The 21,382-nt window shown below is 54.1% G+C and overlaps 1 protein-coding gene across 9 annotated transcripts in view; it reads right to left on the reverse strand.

Annotated features, from left to right (window-relative positions):
* Positions 1-21,382, reverse strand: part of SLC43A2 (solute carrier family 43 member 2) — a 43,431-nt gene that overhangs the window by 20,290 nt on the left and 1,759 nt on the right. For 5 of the 9 annotated variants that reach the window (XM_021067565.2, XM_021067564.2, XM_084985524.1 and 2 more), the window contains exons 3-5: positions 12,621-12,828; positions 9,711-9,766; positions 8,845-8,921 (exon numbers count right to left, since the gene is read on the reverse strand). In XM_021067565.2, coding sequence (XP_020923224.1) covers positions 8,845-8,921; positions 9,711-9,766; positions 12,621-12,828 — 341 coding nt within the window. The remainder of the gene's footprint in view (positions 1-8,844; positions 8,922-9,710; positions 9,767-12,620; positions 12,829-21,382) is intronic. The other 4 variants (XM_084985525.1, XM_021067567.2, XM_084985527.1 and 1 more) reach the window with 1 other exon arrangement.

Below are 21,382 nucleotides of genomic sequence, written 5' to 3' on the forward strand. Positions count from 1 at the left end.
GATAGGTGGAGGCAGAAATGGAGCAAGATTGGTATGAGTTGACAACTGTTAGGTTACAAGTTGGGTACCTGGGGTTCACTATACTACTCTAATACCATGTACATTTAAATTTTTCCATGATTAAAAAAAGAAAGTGAAAAAAAATGTACCTTTATTGCTTACTAATGACGTGGAACATTTTTTTCTTTGCTGCACCTGCAGCATGTGGAAGTTCCCGGGTCAGGGACTGAACCTGAGCCATGTCATTGACCCAAGCTGCCGTGACAGTGCCAGATCCTTAACCCACTGCACTGCAAAATAACTCCATGGAGTTCCCGTTGTGGTTCAGCAGAAACGAATCTGACTAGTATCCATGAGGACGCAGGTTCAATTCCTAGCCTCGCTTAGTGGATTAAGGATCCAGCATTGCCATAAACTGTGGTGTGGGTCACAGACGAGGCTCAGATTCAGCGTTGCTGTGGTGTAGGCTGGCAGCTACAGCTCTGATTCAACCCCTAGCCTGGGAACGTCCATGTGCCCTGGGTGTGGCCCTAAAAAAGCGGAAAAAAAAAAAAAAGAAAAAAAAAGAAAAAAAGAACTCCATGAACATTCTTCTTCTATAATCTTATAAATCAGTCATTTATATTCCTCACTTGTGCCTTCTTCCTATGAGGATGTTAACTGGTTCATATTGATTAGACACAAGCTCTTTACATATTAATGGCCACCACGAGGTATCTATATACTCTAGGCATGTTTTGCTAGTTTGTCCTTTAACTTCTTAGTTCATGGTGGTTTTCTTTTCTTTCTTTTTTCTTTTTTTAACCAATGTACATGTTTGAAAGGTAGTCAAAGCTTTTGGGGACTACCTAACATTGTGTCAGATGAAATCTCTCCTTGAAAACAACATCAAGGATGACCTTGATCAGTGAACTCAAAGCATAAACATCCTGGCAGCAGTCAATGTTTGGTCACAAAATAGCAAGCCCAGGAGAACAGGTTTCCCTGGGGGCAGTCATTATTTTTCAGATGTTAATACTAATCCTGTTTTATCCTTTAAGCCACTTCCTTCCCTTCCGCCCGAAGCTGTCAGGCCTGCCAGAGGAAATTTCCTCATGTGCTGTGCCCAGGAACAGCAGGATCAGAGGATTTTTCCTCATTATTAAGTTAGAATATACAATAATGTAATATAGTTTTGTTAATATATTAAATGTAATAGCATTATTATTATAACGGCAGCTATTACCATCTTTAAAACCCTCAAAACATCCTTACCAAGTAGGTGTCACTTACGACCCTCACTTAATGGTACAAAACGTTAGGATTAGAAAAGTCAAGGGACTCTCTCAAGCTGGAAAGGGTCAAATTCGGGATTCACAACAGGTCAGGCTTATGTGACAGCCACTGGGCTTCTCCGCCTCTTGGAAAACTCACAGGGCCCCTGAAAGGGGATCAAGGCAGTTACCCTCACCTCTCACCCCTCTCTGTGTTCCTTCTTAATCATTCTCTTTCTCCCTCCACTAGAGATTTCTTACATCCCTTCCGATGCTCCTTTTATTTTATTTTTATTTATTTATTTACATATTTTTTGCTTTTTAGGGCTGCACCCATGGCACGTGGAGGTTCCCAGGCTAGGGGACCAATCGGAGCTGTAGCTGCCAGCCTACACCACAGCCACAGCAACACCAGATCCGAGCCACATCTGCGACCTACACCCCAGCTCACGGCAACGCCAGATCCTTACCCCACTGAGCGAGGCCAGGGATCAAACCCGCAACCTCATGGTTCCTAGTCGGATTTGTTGCCGCTGAGCTAAGACAGGAAGTCCCCGATGCGCCTTTTAGGCCTGTCTGCCCCTCTCTCCCCCCTTGGCCACCCTCCCCACAGTCCAGGGCCGCACTGTCAGGTGGAGCTGCATTTGGCTGTGGCCCCTCTCCTGTTTCATCCTGCCGCCTGAGTCTCCTCCCCCACCGGCCCCCACACGCCCTCCCTCTCTCTTCTGCCTCCACCCAACCTCAGCTGCACATAAAGGCCACTCAGAAGTCCTGAGGATGGAGGGAGTCGCGGCTGAGGACTGAGCAGAGCGCCCCAGTGCCAGCCCGAGGGCCGCGCAGGGAGGGAAGGACGAGGTCTGCTGCCAAGTGGGAAGCTGGAGCCGAGCTGCAGCCAGATGCCAGGAAAACACTCAGCAGAGGTGGCTTCCTGACTCTGGGTTTCACAACTGCACTGGCAGGTGGGGGGCCCGGGCCCCCTCCCCGGGCTCTGACGCTTCTCAGCACCGCGGCTGCTGCCTCCGGGAGGATGGGGGCTGGAGTGGGCTTGGCCGGGCAGAACCCGCCCTCTGCGCTGGCCCCGCTGCTCACACGGGGATGCCATCCCCGCGTGAGCCGGTGGTGACTCATTCTCTCAGCCCCTGAGCTGCACTGTAAACAGGCTGTGTGACCTTCCCCGAGGGGAAAACAGCAGCTGCAGAGGCCCCTCCCCTGGAGTGCTGGCCGCGGCGCACAGCTACTGGACAAGAACCACCAGACGCCTAGGCTCCAGGATGACCCTCTTCGAGAGGTCTCTACTCCCAGGGGCCCCCAGACAGGCCTTGGGCTTGCTGGCGGGCAGGGACAGAAGGGCCACTGTGCAGCCACCTGGTACTGGCTTTCCGAATCAGTGACTTCCTGAGCCCACCAGCTGGGGGCACCCCGTGGCCCCCAGGGAGAGGCCATGTGCCTCCCAGGTCCAGGCTGGCATCCTGGCCCCAGGCCCCTCCCGGAGCTGAGCCTTGTCCTTAGGTGTCTCTGCGCAACCTGTCCAGGCCCGGATCCAGGTACCAGCATGGACAAGTGGACTCAGCAAAGCTGGGTTATTTTCCAATCCCCCCAGACCTGGGTGGCTAAAAGCACACACTGTCAGAAGTGTGTCCTTGTGGTCCCCTTTCCACTTCACCGCTGAACGGGTGGGGAGGAGGGACTCTACTCGCTCGGCCACTTCACTCACCTTCCCGGCCAGGTCCAGCCCTGCCAACGCCCCCACTACACGTTCCATCCACCCCGGAACGCATCACGTGCCGGGACAACGCTGCCAGGCAGAACTCTCTGGTGGGTGAATTTTTCCCAGGCTGATGGCGATCAGGTGACCGACAGCTTTGGGTTCTCAAGGCACAGAACAGAAACGAGAGGTGGAAACGGCTCCGGGCAACGGGAGGGCCCTGCTCACCTGGCACCTGGGGTGCCTGGCGTGCTGAGGGGACCCTCCTGGCTGTAGAGACGGGTTAGCTGAGCAGAAACGCTGAACCCCCACACACACACCCCTGGGGGGCATCTGCCTCACTGCTGTACCCCGAATCCTTCCCCTCCCCGCCTCTCAGGTATCTGTTCTCTGCAAACACAGATCCCGGCACCCACGGGATCGTTTCTTGCTCGGGTTCAAAGTGAAGACTTCGGTGAGTCCACAAGGAAAAGCCCAGCAAAATTTCTCATTAAGGAGCCGGGCAACATTTTATGATCACTCTTCCGGGAGGGTTTTCGCTCAGGACTCCCCGGGCCGCCCACGCTGACGGCGCTCGGAGTAATGAAGTGGAAAAGACAGGCTCACAGTGTTGGCGGCATCTGCTCCCATCTCTCAGCAACCCCGGCCCCGGACAGTCGGGTGGCGGCCCCGAGACGCTGCCTCGGCCGCCAGCCGGTGTTTTCCTCCAGCCGATGAAGCGAGTTAAAGAGCTGTACAAATGCAAGGCACTGAGCAAACAGACCAGAGCGGGTGCTGTCCAGATGTCCGGGGCGGGGGAGGCTGAGGCCAGGCACCTCGGGGTGCGCCCTGCACCACCCGGCGCCCTCCTCCTCCAAGGGGGTCACATCGCCCACGGCCTCGGCAGCAGGGACCTGGGAAAGCCAGGTGGAGCCACCAGGCAGCCCACCTGGCAGGGGATCCAGCCTCCGTGCTAGGGGACAGCATCACCCACAAGCACACACCCTTCGGTCTCTGCACGGAGGCCTACAGGCCTGTGGGGGGGAGGCATTCTGCCAACTTGGAGCCCCCTCCCCACCAACAGGGATAACAGCTCAGTCCCTGGTCATTCTTATTTATATCACAGCCCATGCAACAAAAAACCCTTTGGGACTCAGAAAGTCCCCAAATGAAGGTTTCCCTGGCAACACAGTCCCCCCAGATTCCCAGGTTATCACACACAGTGATTCTCCACGGCCCCTGAGCTGTTCTGGAGAGTTGATTTAGGACGCTCCCAAAGGCGACCCTGAAGGCTCCTTTGTCCCCCACATTAGAACATGGGTGGGAAACACAAACAGAAAGTGCCATTGTGCTGCTAGCTCGGCATCTCCGCAAGCCGATCCCGACAGTTCTGCTTTTTAAAGGCCTGGGCAGTGTCAGGATGAGATTCAGCGCTGCTCCGCAGACGCCACAGCCAGCGCAAGAGCTCCAGCCCTGCCCTCGCTGACCTGCTTCGCATGCCCATTTTGGGGTCTGTTCTGGAAAGGAGTGGCCACCCGAGCCCTTATCTGAGGCCTCACGGGACAAAGGAACACCCAAAGAGGTCCTTTGGGCCAGGGGTAGCAGAGAAGGAAAGAGATGACACACTACGTGTTTAGGAGTTCCCATCGTGGTTCAGCGGAAATGAATCCGACCAGGATCCGTGAGGTCGCAGGTTCCATCACTGGCCTCACTCAGTGTGTTGGGGATCGGTCGTGGCTGTGACTGTGGCCTAGGCAGCTACAGCTCCAATTCAACCCCTAGCCTGGGAACTTTCAAATGCCACGAGGGCAGCCCTTATATATATATATGTATAAAAAAGTGTTTAGGGAGTCAAGCCATGTAACTAGAAGGGGGGTCGGCTGGGGGCAGGTGTGGGGGGTGCCAGCCCCTGCCTAACAACAGGGAATAGTGATGGAGCAGCTTCGAGGTGTCTCTAGACCAAAGGTTGTCCGACTTTCTGTAAAAGGCTAGAGAGTAACTGCTTGAGGTTTGCAGACTATGTGGTCTACAACTCCTTCCCTCTGCTGTCACAGCGCAAGAGAAACCAGAGGGAGCGGCTCTGTGCCAGGAAAACTTTGTTTACAGAAACCTGCAAGGATCTGGATGCAGCCTGGGGGCAGCAGGTTGCTGACTTCTCCTCCAGACCCAACAATGGGGACCTTAGAGGACAAGCCACTAGGCTCCTCTAAAGAGATCTTGGCTAACCAAACGCTTTGGGTGACCATCAGCTTTCTTGCCTGGTCAGGCCCTGGCCCCCCTGTGGGACACTGAGCAGCTCATAGGCACTCCCGCTGCAGTGCGTTTGGCCTTCACACAGACCTGCTGGAGGCTGATGGATGCAATGGACCCAGCCCTAGAAAAACACACCTGTGTGGCACATGCATGTACACGCACACCCACACCCACACAACCTGCTGGCACAGAATCTCAAGGAAGTGGCCGGCCCTCCTGAAGCTTATTAACGGATCACCGAGAGGCCTCTAAACCCCAGAGCAAGACACCCTGCTCACTTAGACAGAGAACTGATTTTTCTGTATAGGAAAGCACTCTCACAAAACACTCGAGAGAGAGAAAGAGAGAAACAACCCTGTACAAACGACACAGAGAAATAATCGCAGAAGAAATGCAAAAAAAAAAAAAAAAAAGTTGGCAAAAAGATATTCCATCTCACTACCAATTACAGAAAAAAAATCAGAGTCTATCCTTTTTGACCAGGTCAGATTGGCTAACACTTACAAGACAATGGCAGGGCACAGGAAGGGCTGTGGAGCCAAACCTCCCAGACCTGCTGGAAAGCCAACATCCACGTAGAACCTTGTGGGAAGACCATTTGGCCATCTTATATTAAAATTACAAACATGCTGATCCTGGGGCCCAGCCATCCTACTTCCAGGAATTTATTTTACAGAAATATATATACAAGGATGTTCACCCCGGCAGTATCATAAATCAGAAAAATTGGAAACCAACCCAAAAGTCCATTAGCAGGAAACCAGTTAAATAAATGATGGTACATCTCTATTACAGAATGACATGGAACTGCTGAATGATGAGGCCACTCTCTAGAGTTTAAAATAATAAGGTAGATTTCCAAGGACTGACAAGATAAGATATAAAAGATACACTGTTAGGTGAAAAACAAGCAAGTTGTAACAGGATTTCTTTTAAAGAGAGTTAACATTCCTTTATGCTGTTTTTTGGGGTTTTTTTTGTTTTTGTTTTGTTTTTCTTTTAATACGGAAGAGCTACATGCTAAACTGATGAAGTTGGGCTCACAGAACCTCATGGCACACATTTTATATTTCTTAAACAGCGACTTTTCAAAATAAAACCTTTGTGTTGGGAGTTCCTGTCGTGGCGCAGTGGTTAATGAATCCGACTAGGAATCATGAGGTTGCGGGTTCGATCCCTGCCCTTGCTCAGTGGGTTAATGATCCAGCGTTGCCGTGAGCTGTGGTGTAGGTTGCAGATGCGGCTGGGATCTGGTGTTGCTGTGGCTCTGGCGTAGGCCGGTGGCTACAGCTCCGATTGGACCCCTCGCCTGGGAACCTCCATATGCCACGGGAGTGGCCCAATAAATGGCAAAAAGACAAAAAAAAAAACAAACAAACAAACAAAAAAACCTTTTTGTTGTATCATCATAGGAAAAGAAAGGAAAATGCAACCTTATAGGCCTACGAGCCTTCCCTAAAGGTTTCTTGGACAAAAACTATGAACTCATTTTAAAGACATTCTTAAAGGGGATTCATGGGCTGGTGTTTTTCATCTATTTGCCTCGGGCTTTATTACAATAAAGCCTCTTTCTGTATTTCAGAGCATAAACTCCTGAAGTTCAAGGACCAACTCTTTTATCCTGAAATTCAGAACTGTCATGACATAGGCCTGGGGTGGCTCAAAAATGGGGGTGATGCCCGATTTTTATTCTTCCTTTTGATGAAAGAGTTAGTGGGTGTTCACACGGTCAAAACACAAAGAGAACTGTGCCTCCTGCTTCGCAAAACACACAACTTAGTGGAACTGGTATCGTTTGACAGTTCTAACTTAGTTCTTACAGTTCTAACTTTGTTTTTCCCTGGGAACTTGAGAGGGAGGGCGATACATGTGTTGTTTAAAAATGTACCTTTAAAAATACAAACATAAAAATGCAAAAAAGAAGTTCCCATCATGGCTCAGTGGTTCGTGAACCCGACTAGCATCCGCGAGGACGTGGGTTCGATCCCTGGCCTCGTTCAGTGGGTTAAGGATCTATGTCGCTGTGAGCTGTGGTGTGGGTCACAGACACGGCCCGGATCCCATGTTGCTGTGGCTGTGACATAGGCCAACGGCTACAGCTCCAATTCGACCCCTAGCCCGGGAATTTCCATATGCCACAGGTGCAGCCCTAAAAAAAAAAAAAAAAAAAAAAAAAAGAAAAAGAAAAGACCCCCCCCAAAAAGCAAAAAAGAGTTCAAAGTAAATCTCCTTCATACCACCAGGGGCAAAGTGACAAAATACACGTGTCCCCCACACCCTGAGCACCCCAAACACATGGTCCCCTGCCAAGCCTTTCTCACCCAACACCTGATACTGAGCATTTCATTTCCATGGACCCAGACCCAGGCAGCTGATCCTCCCCACAGGACCAAGTTAACGAGGCCAAGCACAGAAAGGGTGAGCAGAAAAGGCACTGGGCCGAGCCTGGCCTCTGGCTCACAGCCTGCAGGCAAGGAGTCACAGAGATGTCAGGACCTCGTCCAGCTCCTCAACAAGAAGACCAGCAAGTCCAGGACTCCGGCGAAGCTAAACAAAGGCCCCTGGACAGCATGACTCCTGACTCACGGTGGAACGAGAAAGCAAAAGCCGTGCACGGCAAAGAGTGTTGGGAGGAGAGTTCCCACTGTGGCACGGGTCACTGCAGAGGCGTGGGATCGATCCCTGGCAAGGCACAGTGCATTAAGGACCTGGGGTTGCGGCAGCTGTGGCAGAGGTCGCAGCTGCAGCTTGGATTCAGTGTCCGGCCTAGGAACCTCCACATGCCATGGGTGCAGCCAAAAAATAAATGAAAGTGTTGGGAGACACTGCATCATAAAAACTTTCTCAAGGGGAAAGTGAGGTCGGGCCGACCTTCCTGTTGGACAGAGACGTTTCTCTGAAAGCCTAGTGTTCTCGCTTCTTTCCTAAGGGCCAGTTCTGAAAGGCACACCTGCCTGGCCAGGTAAGCCTGCAGAGAGTTCCCCGCTTCCTCCTGGGGAAGACTTTTTTTGGCCTGCTTTGACTTTCTTTCAACCCGCACCTTCCTGCCGCTTCTCCTAGTTCTAAAAAAAGAGCACAGGTTTTGGCATTCTGATGTTTCTAGAAGAGGATTCGCAGCATCCCCAGAAAGCATCTCTCTCTCGGGAAGGGCTTCCTGTGCCGCGCATTTAGCAAACCAAGCAGAGGGCCAGTTTATGTGTCCCCTTGGAGTGTTTCGTTCAGTTCTGAACAAAGCCACGGTTAGGGGACTGATTTCAAGGAACCTGTGTTTTTAGGTTGCCCTGTAGCCAGAGCTGCCTTAGAAAAGAGACCAGAAAGTGTGTGGTAGTGGTTTTTCCCCTCCCTGCTCCTGTCTCTGGGCCCAAGGCTAGTGAGCTGGCTTCCTCAGCGCCTAAGTCAAGGTCGGGGGGCAGAGGACGGGGCCCTCTGAGAGCCGAGCTCTGCTGCCGTCAAGTGTGCCTGCAGGGCCTCCCCAGCTCACGAAGCCCCAGCTGCCTCCGCTGCCCTGACTTTCCCACCAGCAACCCTCTACTGCTCGGGATGCAGGCGGACGCAGGCAAGTGGAAGGCAAGGGCACGGAAGCCAGTAAAAGCTGCTTCAAATTCGCAACAAGAGGACGGAACGAGAGATGGTCTTTCAACCACTGATACTTACTGTCAACGAGGTAAAAGTCATGCACATCCCACCAAAGCCATTCAGAGCCAGGGCGATGAAGATGAGCACAGAGAGGGCTGGAAGGAAGCAGAAACCTCATGAGTGGGGACCTCGGCCGAGCGCCAGGGCAGCCGGGGCCGGACCCAGTGCCCAGCGAGGAGCCAGCTCCAAGCAAATGCGGCCAAGTGACTGACCAGCCATCAGACACTTCGTGGGACCCCTGGGGAGCTGGACCGGTTCTTCCTCATCTTCCTCTGGCCTGTTTTAGGGAGCCTGGGCTCTTACCAAAGGTGCATCCCCGTCCTTTCTCCACCGACCTTAACGGTAAGGAGAGAGGCCTCAAGAAGCCACTTCACTGAAACCAAAAACGCAGGTACCCCCCACCCCCAAATGAGGACATGAGCCCAGAGGAGATTTTGGCTTTTGTTCTACAAGTTCCTGAAGCATCAGCTCTACCTGAACAGGGCTGGGGACCAGGTGGCTTCTAAGCCATCCTTAATGTGCTGGCCTGGGCTGCCTCAAGGGGTTCAGCTCATGACCTCTGCACACACCCTGGCAGCTGGCCTGGTTCTCAGGTTGGCATCAATGAGGCCATGGGGACTGGCCCGGCTCGGCTGTGAGATGGGAGTTTCACCCCGCCCCCCGCCCGCCCCGGGAGCTTCTCTCGGGCACCTGACTGGGCTGATTATTCTCTTACCCAGACACCCGCCTGAGCTCAGTCACTGGGTAAAGGCCAACAGGTGTCCCGCTAACTTGAGCAGGGAGTACCAGGCCTGGCCCAGCGTCCCAGAGCTGGTGGCCTGCCGGCCCCTCTGGGCGCTCTCTCCCCAGCACCTGACAGAAGGGTAGAGGAAAAGCAGACTCACAGCTGGGGTTACTTGCTCCGTATGCAATCAGCAAGCAGGAGACGGCAAAGCAGGCACTAAAAAGAGAAGAAAGAGTGCGTTAGTTATTGTCAACGCTGTTTATTTGCGGGTGTTTGCTTTCAGAAAATTTACACTTAATTTAACAATTCTCAAAAACAGCAAAAACAATTCTAAGGTGTATAATTGGCTCCATTTTATTGATAAGAATAAAACTCAAGGAGTTCCTGTCGTGGCTCAGTGGTTAGCAAATCCGACTAGGAACCATGAGGTTGTGGGTTCGATCCCTGGCCTTGCTCAGTGGGTTAAGGATCCGGTGTTGCCACGAGCTGCGGTGTACATTGCAGACGCGGCTCTGGCGTAGGCCAGCAGCTACAGCTCTGATTCGACCCCTAGCCTGGGAACCTCCATATGCCAAGGGAAGTGGCCCTGGAAAAAGCAAAAAGACCAAAAAAAAAAAAAAAGAATAAAACTCAAAATAATAATAATGATAATAATAATAATAACAAAAGAGAGAATTAAATTCTCCAAGGTCTCCTAGTCAGCAGGTGGCTAAGCTGGAATTCAAGCCCAAAGTCAGATCTGGTGAACACCACGTGCACAGTCCCCTCCGTTCCCCAGACCGGGGAGGGCCAAGGCTGTGACGGGACCAAGGGCACACTCCGTCTTCCAGGCTCCTGTGCCTGCTCAGCCAGGGGTGGACCGAGCACCACAGAGCAGCAGGAGATGGGCGGCAGCCTCCAAACCCCCTCTACTGGGCTCTACCCTGAGAACCAGGTCCTTGTAAGCTCTAAAGAATGAATGACACTGTTTCCCCCCACACACCCCAATTCCCTGCAGGGTCACAGGTCTTGCTCATTGCAAACCTCCACCCTGCACGATGCTCACTCCCAATGGGACTGGCTCGGAAGGACCTTGGCCAGAGAGGGCCAGCTGTTTGGGCTGACCCTGAGACTGGCAGACTAGAGCTTTAAAGACCAGGAACAGGAGCTCAGTGGAAACAAATCTGACTAGCATCCATGAGGATGCAGGTTCCATCCCTGGCCTCGCTCAGTGGGTTAAGGATCCGGCATTGCCGTGAGCTGTGGTGTAGGTCAAAGATACGGCTCGAATCTTTGAGTTGGTGTGGCTGTGACATAGGCCAGTGGCTACTGTTCCGACTTGACCCCTAGCCTGGGAACCTCCATATGCCACAGACGTAGCCCTAAAAAAGCAAAAAGCCAAAAAAAAAAAAAAAAAAAGACCTGAAACACATCCCAGGAGGTGCATGAGATGACCCACTGAGATGACAGGGGTAGGGAAATGCTATTTTACAATTTTAGAAATTTTATTTTATTTTTTTAGGGCTGCACCTGCAGCCTATGGAGGTTCCCAGGCTATGGGTCTAATCAGAGCTGAAGCCGCCAACCTATACCACAGCCACAGCAACGCAGGATCTGAGCTGCATCTGAGACCTACACCACAGCTCACGGCAACGCCGGATCGTTAACCCACTGAGCAAGGGCAGGGACCGAACCCGCAACCTCATGGTTCCTAGTCGGATTCGTTAACCACTGTGCCACGACGGGAACTCCTGGATTCATTTCTGCTGTGCCACACAGGGAAGTCCTAATTTTAGAAATTTTATAATTTTCTATTTCATATTTTTAAACCTCAGCCACTTTAGTTTTTTTGTAGAAGCATCATAAAGCACATAAAACACTATATGAGGTGATGGATGTTCAGGAGACACTGTGTTCATTTCACGATGTGTCAGATCAATATCCTTTGCACCTTAGCCTTTTTTTTTTTTTTTTTTTGGTCTTTTTGCCATTTCTAGGGCCGCTCCTGTGGCATATGGAGGTTCCCAGGCTAGGGGTCCAATCGGAGCTGTAGCCACTGGCCTACACCAGAGCCACAGCAACACCAGATCCCAGCCACGTCTGCAACCTATACCACAGCTCATGGCAACGCCGGATCCTTAACCCACGGAGCAAGGCCAGGGATCAAACCCGCACCCTCATGATTCCTAGTCAGATTCGTTAACCACTGAGCCACAATGGGAACTCCCTTCGCACCTTAGTCTTACGTGAGGCTACACCTCAATTACATCACAATAAAGCCAGAAGAAAAAAAGCACATAAAATTTTAAGAATAATCTATGTGTGTATTATTTATAATTCCTTGTGCTTATTATAGTAGAGGTATGTATTCAAAATCCTTTTTCTAATGGAGATGTAAGGGCCACACTCATGGCAGATGGAAGTTTCCAGGCTAGGGCTCTTATTGGGATCTGAGCCACTTCTCAACCTACACCACAGCTCATGGCAGTGTTGGATCTTTAACCCACTGAGCGAGGCCAGGGATCAAACCTACAACCTCATGGACACTAATTAGGTTCACTCCCACTAAGCCACAATGGGAACTTCCAAAACCAATGTTCTTTTTTTTTTTTCGCTTTTTAGGGCCATATTCGAGGCATATGGAGGTTCCCAGGCTAGGGGTCAAATTGGAGCTACAGCTGCTGGCCTACACCACAGCCACAGCAATGTGGGATCTGAGCCACGTCTACAACCTACACTACAGCTCAAGGCAACACCAGATCCTTAACCCACTGAGCCAGGCCAGGGATCGAACCCACATCCTCATGGATCCTAGTTGGGTTCGTTAACCACTAAGCCACAAAGGGAACTCTCCAAAACCAATGTTCTTGACGACAAGCAATTCCAGGCCTGAGCCCTGACTTTGTCACGGAAGACCAGCACAATGCAAGGATCACAGAAGCTATTGATTTGGTGGCAGATGAGGTAGGACCCCATTCTGGGTGGGCATTTAGGGAGCTCCACAGTGCCTCTGACAGCAGGTACCAGGATTCCCTACAGTGGGGAATCTCAGCCCAGGGTCGCCCTTGCCCGCCCCACCCTTAGAACTGACCTGCCCAGCAGCCTGAGCTTCCTTGGGCCATACTTGTCCATGACGATGCCCAGGGGCAGGGTGATGGCACTGAGCAGGAAGGAGCCCACGGTGAAGGCCAAGTTCAGCATCTCATCCTGGGCCTTGCAGCTGAGCCAGCCATTCATTCGGCTCACCTCCTCGTGCTCCGGCTCTGCCGTGCCTCCCACTGTGCTGTTGGTGACATTTTCTGTGGGTACAGAGGGAGGGGAACCTGATCACAGGGTCACGGCAGGGATCCCCAAAGGTCAGAAGGGTAGGTGCCCATCCAGAGCCAGTCCACGGGGAATGCAATGCCACGGCTGGCTCTGGGACCCTTGAGGGCTCTGGCTACTGTCACCCCCACCAGGCTGGGGGTGTCCTGGCCAAGCACCCTGGAGCAATAATAACACGCAGGTTCTTAGCTTCTGTAGGGACCACAGACGCTTTAAAGAATCCAATAAAGAGAGCTCCGCTTCTGTTCCTAAGTCTTTTATTTTTTTGTCTTTTTGCCATTTCTTGGGCCGCTCCCTCGGCATATGGAGGTTCCCAGGCTAGGGGTCTAATCAGAGCCATAGCCACCAGCCTACACCAGAGCCACAGCAACACAGGATCCGAGCTGCGTCTGCGACCCACACCACAGCTCACGGCAATGTCGGATCCTTAACCCACTGAGCGAGGCCAGGGGCCGAACCTGCAACCTCATGGTTCCTAGTCGGATTCATTAACCACTGTGCCATGACAGGAACTCCTGTTCCTAAGTCTTACCCTTAGTTTCAGGGGCTTCATGGGTCCCTTGAAGCACCCACGAGCCCCAGGCTGGGATTCCTATTCTGGAGTCACCTACACCTAGAACACCAGGCTTCGGGACCCAGCCTGGGCTGGGGGGCCCCAGGCTGGCTAGAACCTTTCCAGCTCTGTCCGTGGAAACAAGCCTGCCGTTAGTAGACAGGAGGCTGACCCCAGCCCACTTGGGAAGGTCAAGCTGTTGGCCTCACTGCGCTGTGCTGCCTCCCTTATGGCACAGGAGGGCAGCTTTCACAACGTGCCACACCTGTGGGAAATCCTCCCCTGAGGTTCTCACAGCACCAACCACTGCATGTACTGTGTCGTGGAACCCCCTGGAGGAAGCAGGTTTTTGTTGGGTTTTTTCCTTACTATTCCTTTTTCTTTTTAGGGTGGCACCCACGGCATATGGAAGCTCCCAGGATAGGGGATGAATCAGAGCTGCTGGCCCACACCACAGCCACAGCAACACAGGATCTGAGCTGTGTCTGCGACCTACACCACGGCTTGCCGCAATGCCGGATCCTTAACCCACTGAGCAAGGCCAGGGATCGAACCCTTGTCCTCATGGATGCTAGTTGGGTTGTTACCGCTGAGCCACAATGGGAACTCCCTGTTTTGTTTTTTTAAACAGTTCTAAGTCATTTGCTTTCACTTGCTCAAGTCCATCTTTCTTCTTTTTCTTGCTGGGGTCACTGTGTCGCTGTCCCCTGTGGCCACACCTGTGCAGAACTCCCAGTGCTTGATGATCCCTCCAAAGTCCACCCAGCACCCAGACAACGAAAATAGGGAGGAAAAATGCTGCGGCAGCGGAGGGCGGAGGACAGGCCGGCACGCAGCTCTCCTCTCGGGGCTGCTAGTTAAGAGATGCTGACTAATCCTGCAGAGAGAGGAGCAGCCTCTGATTAGACGCGAGGTCACACTGGGAGACTCAAGGAAATACCTCTCTTCAGATAACCGTGTGCCTCCGAGGGCAGCCCTCTGGCGCCAGGGCTGTAAAGCTGAGGTCTGCAAGGCCTGCCCGGGCTTCTCTTGGGGTGACCCAAAGTCACGGAAAAAGATGCACTTTGGCTGAGTCATGCTATATGCCAACCTCCGACCAGCAGGCCTATGGGGGACACGGTGAGGGTGGGGTGCTGGGACCCAGCCTCTGGGTTCTAATTATTTTTTTCTTTTTAGGGCCGCACCTGTGGCACACGGACGTTCCCGGGCTAGGGGTTGATTCAGAGCTGCAGCTGAGGCCGAAGCCACAGCCAGAGCCACACTGGACCTGAGCCACCTCTGTGACCGACACCACAGCTTGGGCAACGCCAGATCCCTATGGGTTCCCGTTTTGATCGCTTCACTTCCTATCTGTATCACCCTGGAGAGGGGGACTCCATCTTGCTCTGTTTCAGTTTGTTTATCTGTAAAATGGGCATAATATAATACCAGTCTCTACCCCCCTAGGGTTTGGGGGAAGAGAAATGAGAAAGTGCAGAGAGCATTCTAGAGCTCACACAGGCCTAGAAAGTGCTCAGGAACCAAGAGCTAAAAGCTACCATCACTGTCACCTCCATCGGAGGCTCGGAATCGGGGGGTAGCGGGGCGACTGGCTGGCAGCAGAGCCGGTCAGTCACGAAGAGCAGCTCCCCTACTGCATTCACCCACCCATGAACTTATGTCTAGTCTCCCCCTGGGCTGGGGACCCCAAAGGACAGGGACTGTGTTCCAGTCTCCCGTGGTCCCCAGCACCTCCCCTAAGTCCTGGGGCTCAGTCGTCACGTACTGAATGCACGGCCACAGCGCCATCGGATCACACTGGCCAAGAGGCTCAAGAAAGAAGAAATGAAACAAACAGGACACATGGAACCGACCTGAAGACAGAGGGGACTGGAGGAGATTTGAGCCATAGAGACAAACCTTAACAAGCCAGACTGCCACCCTCCCACCCCTGCCACCTTCTCTCGGCTTCCCAAAAGATGCGCCACCACCCTGGCAGCCAAAACCCATGGCGTCATCTGAGGCCCCTGGGATCCAGCTCAGCCCTGTCACACTGCCTGAGCCACGGTCCGAGCGGCTCATGCACGGTGGGAGGCCACTTCTGGAAAACCAGGGCTGCTTCACAGGTTGGCACTGGTTTCAGGTGCCAGCTCTGCCGGCAGCAGCAGGAACTGGGTGTGGAGTAGGGGGACAGGGTCTCCACGAAGCAACGGCCACCTCCAGGTCAGGGTGCAGGTGTGAGCGACCCATGGCAGGTGCCACTGGGTGGGTGGGGGGAAGGGCCCCGCAGGGTGTGGAGCCTGTGGCAGCACCAGAGGACACGGAATCACGCAGGGCATGCCTCGGGGTCCGCCGCCACGAGCAGGGGGCCGCGGCCGCACCGTCTCTGAGTAGAGGCATCGCTCCGTCTCCCCAGAGGGGGACCACGGCTGCACCCCTAACTCCGTGACTGACTCCCCAACAGAGAGATGATGAGCCAAGGCAACACCCTAAAGGCAGTCTCCCTGACCTGCTGTTAGTGAAGATGGGGCCAGAAGCATCTTGATTGTTTAGAGATCTGCTCACCCCTTAACTAGGCAGGGGGGTCGTGGGGCGGGAAGTCAGAGTGGAGGGAAGGATTCCAGTCCCTCCCATCTGTCATCCTAGAGCCACCGCAACAGGAACTCTTTGGGCCACCAGATTTCTCTTTTTCTGGCCACACCCATGGCATGTAGAAGTTCCTGGGCCAGGGACTGAACCCCTGCCACAGCAGCAAGCCAAGCCACTGCAGTGACAATACTGGATCCTTAACTCGTTGTGCCCCAAGGGAGCTCCCACCAGCCTTAAGGCCTGCCGGTGGGGCCACCTGGCCCTCTGCCCTCCTTGCTCCGGACAGTGATGTCCAGCAGCGGATGAGAAGCTGGAGCCCCGCGGCCTCTCAATGGCCCAGGCAGTGGTGCGGGTGCCCCCCGGCCCAGAGGGAACAAAACCTTCCGTGCGCCCAGAAGCTTTGGCTGGCAGTAAACAGCCCACAGGAACAATCACAGACCTGGCAGATGCCCAAACCCGGGCACACCCAGGGGGCTCCTGTCCCTCTGCTCCCAGCTGGGCCACCGTGGGCCAGGAGAGACACGGATACCCAGGAAGTGCCAAGCCCCCGGGTGTCCCTCTGCCGTCACCCAAGCCCAGCCTGCTCTGGGCCTCACCTGCGCTTGTGCTTTACAGACGCGGCCAGAGCAGCCCGGCCGGTCTGGCCCTGCCCAGGGGGGGAAGGCGAACCGAGAAGACAGGCGAGGAACTGGCGTGTCCAGTGTGCAGAGAATGGCAGAGGCCGCTGAGGAGATGCCCCGGGGGCAGGGGAGAGTGGACAATACCTGCCCTGTTCGGCCCCACGCAGAACTCACCCACAAAGATCCTGACAGAGCAGAGGGCGTGGTGACCCCATTCAGGCTCCCCTGACCCCTCTGCATCAGGGAGGGGGCTCCCCCCACCCCGGAAAACAAACTAGAACAGCTGATCGGGGGGTGCCTGAGGGAGCAAGAGGCCCCTGCAAAGACCTGAGCAGCCCCCCACCCGGAGCGCAGGCCCCTGGCCCTCCTGCTGACGGCCTCTGCCCCGGGATCTCTGGTCTCCCTCAAATCCTTCGTCTGTCCGGCAACAGGAAGTGGCATCTCGGGCTGGCAGGGGCTATATGGGTGAGAGGTCAGCCCTGGACACAGCAAACAGGAGGCAGGTCACCCACAGGGGACCATGCTGGGCAGGCCGGGGCCTAGCCCTCTAGCTGTGGTCACAGGGTGCTGGCCTGTGCTGGTCGCTGTGTTCTGTGCCACTGGCTCCTGTGTCACGGACAGCCGCCCACCTCCACATCTGGATGCCAGGGGTGTCAGAGCAGGGAAGCTGCTTGCCCAAGGGCTCATAGACGGTCACGGGGAAGGGAGACTGGAATCCAGGCTGTGGGACCTCAGGGCTCCTGCTTTTCATCTTTAGGCTGTGCTGACGCTGCATGACCTGGGTCCGAGGCGTTTCAGGGAGAAACTGCGGAGAAGAAAGACTCCCAAGGCGGCCAGTGTTGGGGCAAGGCCAGGTGGCCCTTCACGCCGCGAGAGAGAATGGGACCACCTCCAAGATGCTCTCGCCAAGTGGCTGAAGGCCAAGCAAGACGGACAGGACCCTAACGGGACACCAAGAAGCCAGGTGGGGCCAGTGGACATGGAGGAGGGCAACTGGGTCACAGGAAGGAGGAAGGCAGGGTTGGTGGGGAGGGCCGAGGGCACCAGATCCTCTGAGACACAGAATCAAAAAAAAAAAAAAAAAAAAAAAAAGAATCCAAGATACACTGAGGGAAAAACTGGAAAGAATCTCCGACGCGCAGACGTAGAAGTGAAAGGATGGGTTTCCAGAAGCTTCCGCCAGGGGCTGGCGGGGGCCGGAGGAGGGCATAAAAACAGAGGGCCTTGAAGTGGCAGGGACAGCTCCTGTCCACACCTGTCGCCGCGGCTCAGCCTGGCCGGGACCAGGCCTGGCCTTGCCCTCTCAGGGTTCCAGGGGCCAGCTTCCCACTTTGTTTCAGTGAGGGCACGGCTCCCCACCACCACCGCAAGCAGCCTAAGTGCCGTGGTCAAGGGCACGGAACTAGGGTCTGTCTTGGGCTCCAGGGCTGGGCTGGGCTGAGACTTCTTCACACAGAGCCCGCGTCTCCCACCTGCAGAGCCCCCACCCCACCCACTGCCTGGCACATGGCAAGCCTTCAACAATTCATAAGAGCTAATAGGTGAATCTGGCCATCTCTTCTGCCTCAGGAGCTTCTTCCTGCCTTGAGAATAAAATCCAATCTCCCCAGAGGCTTCTCGGGCCCTGCAGGCCTTGGTCCCTCCTGCTCTGTCATCTTCTGCCCACCTGTCCCTCCTCTCTTCTCCTTGGATATGCAGCCTGCCTGGGGCTCTTTACCTCTCCTCTCTTTCTGCTTTTTTGTCTATTTTTTTTGCTTTTTAGGGCTGTACCCCTGACATATGGAGGTTCCCAGGCTAGGGGTGCAATCGGAGCTGTAGCCACCGGCCTATGCCACAGCCACAGCAACGTGGGATCTGAGCCACATCTGCAACCTACACCACAGCTCATGGCAATGCCGCATCCTTAACTCTCTGAGTGAGACCAGGGATCGAACCCACAACCTCATGGTTCCTAGTCAGATTCATTTCCACTGTGCCATGATGGGAACTCTTCTTTTTGGTTTTTAGGGCCGCACACATGGCATATGGAAGTTCCCGGGCTAGGGATCCAATGAGAGCTGCAGCTGCCAGGCTACACCACAGCTCACAGCAATGCCAGATCCTTAACCTGCTGGGCGAGGACAAAGATCAAACCCGCATCCTCACAGACACTATGTTGGGTTTTTAACCCGCTGAGCCACAAGGGGAACTCTGCCACCTCCTCTCTTGAGCCACCCCTTCTGGGGCTCCACACTCCTGCCTAAACATCAGAGAGCCCCCCTGGCACCTGCTCTCTGCTGGGGTATGACAGCCACTTGGCATCCGTGTGTCTGTGTAGGGTGGTCTGTGTGTGACGACTCTTTTTTTTTTTTTGTCTTTTTAGGACCGTACCTGTGGCATATGGAGGCTCCCAGGCCAGGGGTCTAATCGAAGCTGTAGCCGCCGGCCTATACCAGAGCCACAGCAACGCAGGGTCTGAGCCACATCTGTGACCTACACCACAGCTCAAGGCAACGCCGGATCCTTAACCCATTAAGTGAGACCAGGGAATCGAACCTCCAACCTCATGGTTCCTGGTCGGATTTCTTTCTGCTCTGCCATGCTGGGAACTCCTGCGTGTGACGACGCTTTGAGGCTGCCAGACTGCAGACTCCCTGAGGACCCAAATCACCCTGCTCCCGACACAGCAGCTCAGAAAATATTTGGGTGTAGGCGAGATGCCAGAAGAGATTAAACCTCCCCAGGTAGCACCAGCCCCCTGAGCTGACCCTGTCGCAATGCGGACGGAAAAAATGAAGAAAGAGCTCAGGCGTGGGTGGCTGTGGCAGCCATCCAGGGGCCAAAAGGACAGAGTCGGCCTCCTGTCCCCACAGGGGGGCTGGGGAGGCCAAGCCAAGCGCCCCGGTCTCCGGTCTCCAGTCCCAGCCGGGGTCATCCATCCCACGGGCGGAGCTGAGGAGCCAAGGGGAAACGGAAACCCCAGGTCCCTCTCTCCTTCTCCCACCTCACCCAGCGGGGAACCCGACACCGTGTCTGTGGCAGCTGGATTCTGGCTGAAAGCCCGAGAGGCGTTCTGAGAACCTTTCAACAGGTTCGGGCAAAATTTCTCTTCGAGAACCAAACTAAAGCATCAGTCCCTAAGAGCAGCAAAAGCGGACAAATTTGCATCTCAAACGGCCGTAGGCCGATCAGCTTTTCACAGGCCCAGTTCAATAAATGCAATAAACGAGCCCAACTGCATCTCCGCCAATGCAGCCATCCACCGCGCACGAAAACACCACGCACGAAGCAGAAATCTTGACCCTGCACCAACCCTTGCAGGCACTCCCGGTCCGGCAAGACACAGGGACTCTTGGCCCCGAACGCAACAGGTTCCTCGGGCTCCGAGAAACCCTGAGCAGGGAGGCCAGAGAGATAAGCTCTGTGGAATCAGCAGGGCTGCCTGGCGGGGATGCTGGGTCAGCGGCTTCGCCAGATAGTTGGAAAAACCAAAATCAGGGGTGGGAACAAAGGCGCGGGATAAGAAGTTGATGTTCAACCCACACACCTGACCCTTCACCTTCCCTGGGCTTTACAGGAGGGACCAGGCGAGGCTCGCAAGGGCTGAAACACCAACTCAGCACTGCGTCGGCACAATCGCCGGGGCTCCTCCCACTCTCGTGAAGGAAGAAGCCAAGGTTGAGGCAGGACTGAAGTGACCAGCCCCAGCGCTGCCAAGACCATGAAACAAATTAAATCAGTGAACAATGTGGGAGAAAAAAAAAAACAAACAAACCCCAAGAAGTTGACCTTCTGACACAAGGCGAGGTCAGGGGGAAAAAAAAAAAAAAGGACCCACGACAGTCCTCCCGTCTGGACAAGATGCTAAAAGCTCCATCTGGGGATGATGCTTCTGGCTATTTTTTAACCTCTCCGGGGAGCCTGAAAGACTCCATCAGAGGCAGAGGCAAGCAGAAAGGGTCACGATCGCCAAGGGAGGGGGAGAGGAGGCGCCACACACTCTAACCTGTCCCTTCCCCAGAGTCGCTAATCTCACATCTCTCGGGCAGAGCAGAAAGCTTGTTCAAGGAACAAGGTCTGAGTGACTCTCCCATATCCCAAGATTTCTTGCTGATGTGGGGAAAGATCTGCCAAGAACCCTCAGGCTATTAGGAAATATTTCTGAGTGGCTAAAGGCTAAAGGTTATAAATGATATACGCTCTGCCCTCTCTCAGGCGGCCTCAGTGTCCCCTCCCTTTCTGCTGTCCTTAACCTCTCCCAGGGCAGCTTCCCTAGAGACTGGAAAGCTCAGGAATCTCCTGGGAAGATCAGAGCAGGGCAACAGAGAGGATTACAGGCAGCACGAGATGGTCCCAAACTTCCCCTTCCCCCAACATCTGGGCTCTGGGGGAAAAAGGCTCGCCAGTGGGGCCATTCAGGGGGTCAGGCCTGGGCTGTCTCCAACGAAGGGGACTTGGGCAGGGGCTGGCTGAAAAAGGTCCTGGGCAGAGAGACATTACTGAGCTCAACCATTAGGGAGCCACTGTTGGGGGGCAGTGAGGGGGCAGAGGGCAACATGTCCTATCAAGGTTGCCTAGGAAGAGGGGTTAGAAGGGTCGAGATTGGGAGCCACTTGGATCCCACAGTTAGGGTGAATCCACTGACCTTCAGCAACCAGGATCTTTAAACAAGGTCAGGGGGCGTGAAGGTAGGGGTGGGGTTTAGATTTCCGGTAGACAAGCATCCCCAGCCTTCATTCAACAACGCCCACATGTGGCAAAGGGTGAGGACAGGCTTAGTGTCATTTCCATAAATACCCCCCCTTCCCC

This window comes from Sus scrofa, chromosome 12 (genome assembly GCF_054392235.1).
Source record: "Sus scrofa isolate SSC_HxYL_T2T_F1_AM1 chromosome 12, Sscrofa_HxYL_maternal_Yorkshire_Landrace_v2.0, whole genome shotgun sequence".
Taxonomy (NCBI): domain Eukaryota; kingdom Metazoa; phylum Chordata; class Mammalia; order Artiodactyla; family Suidae; genus Sus; species Sus scrofa.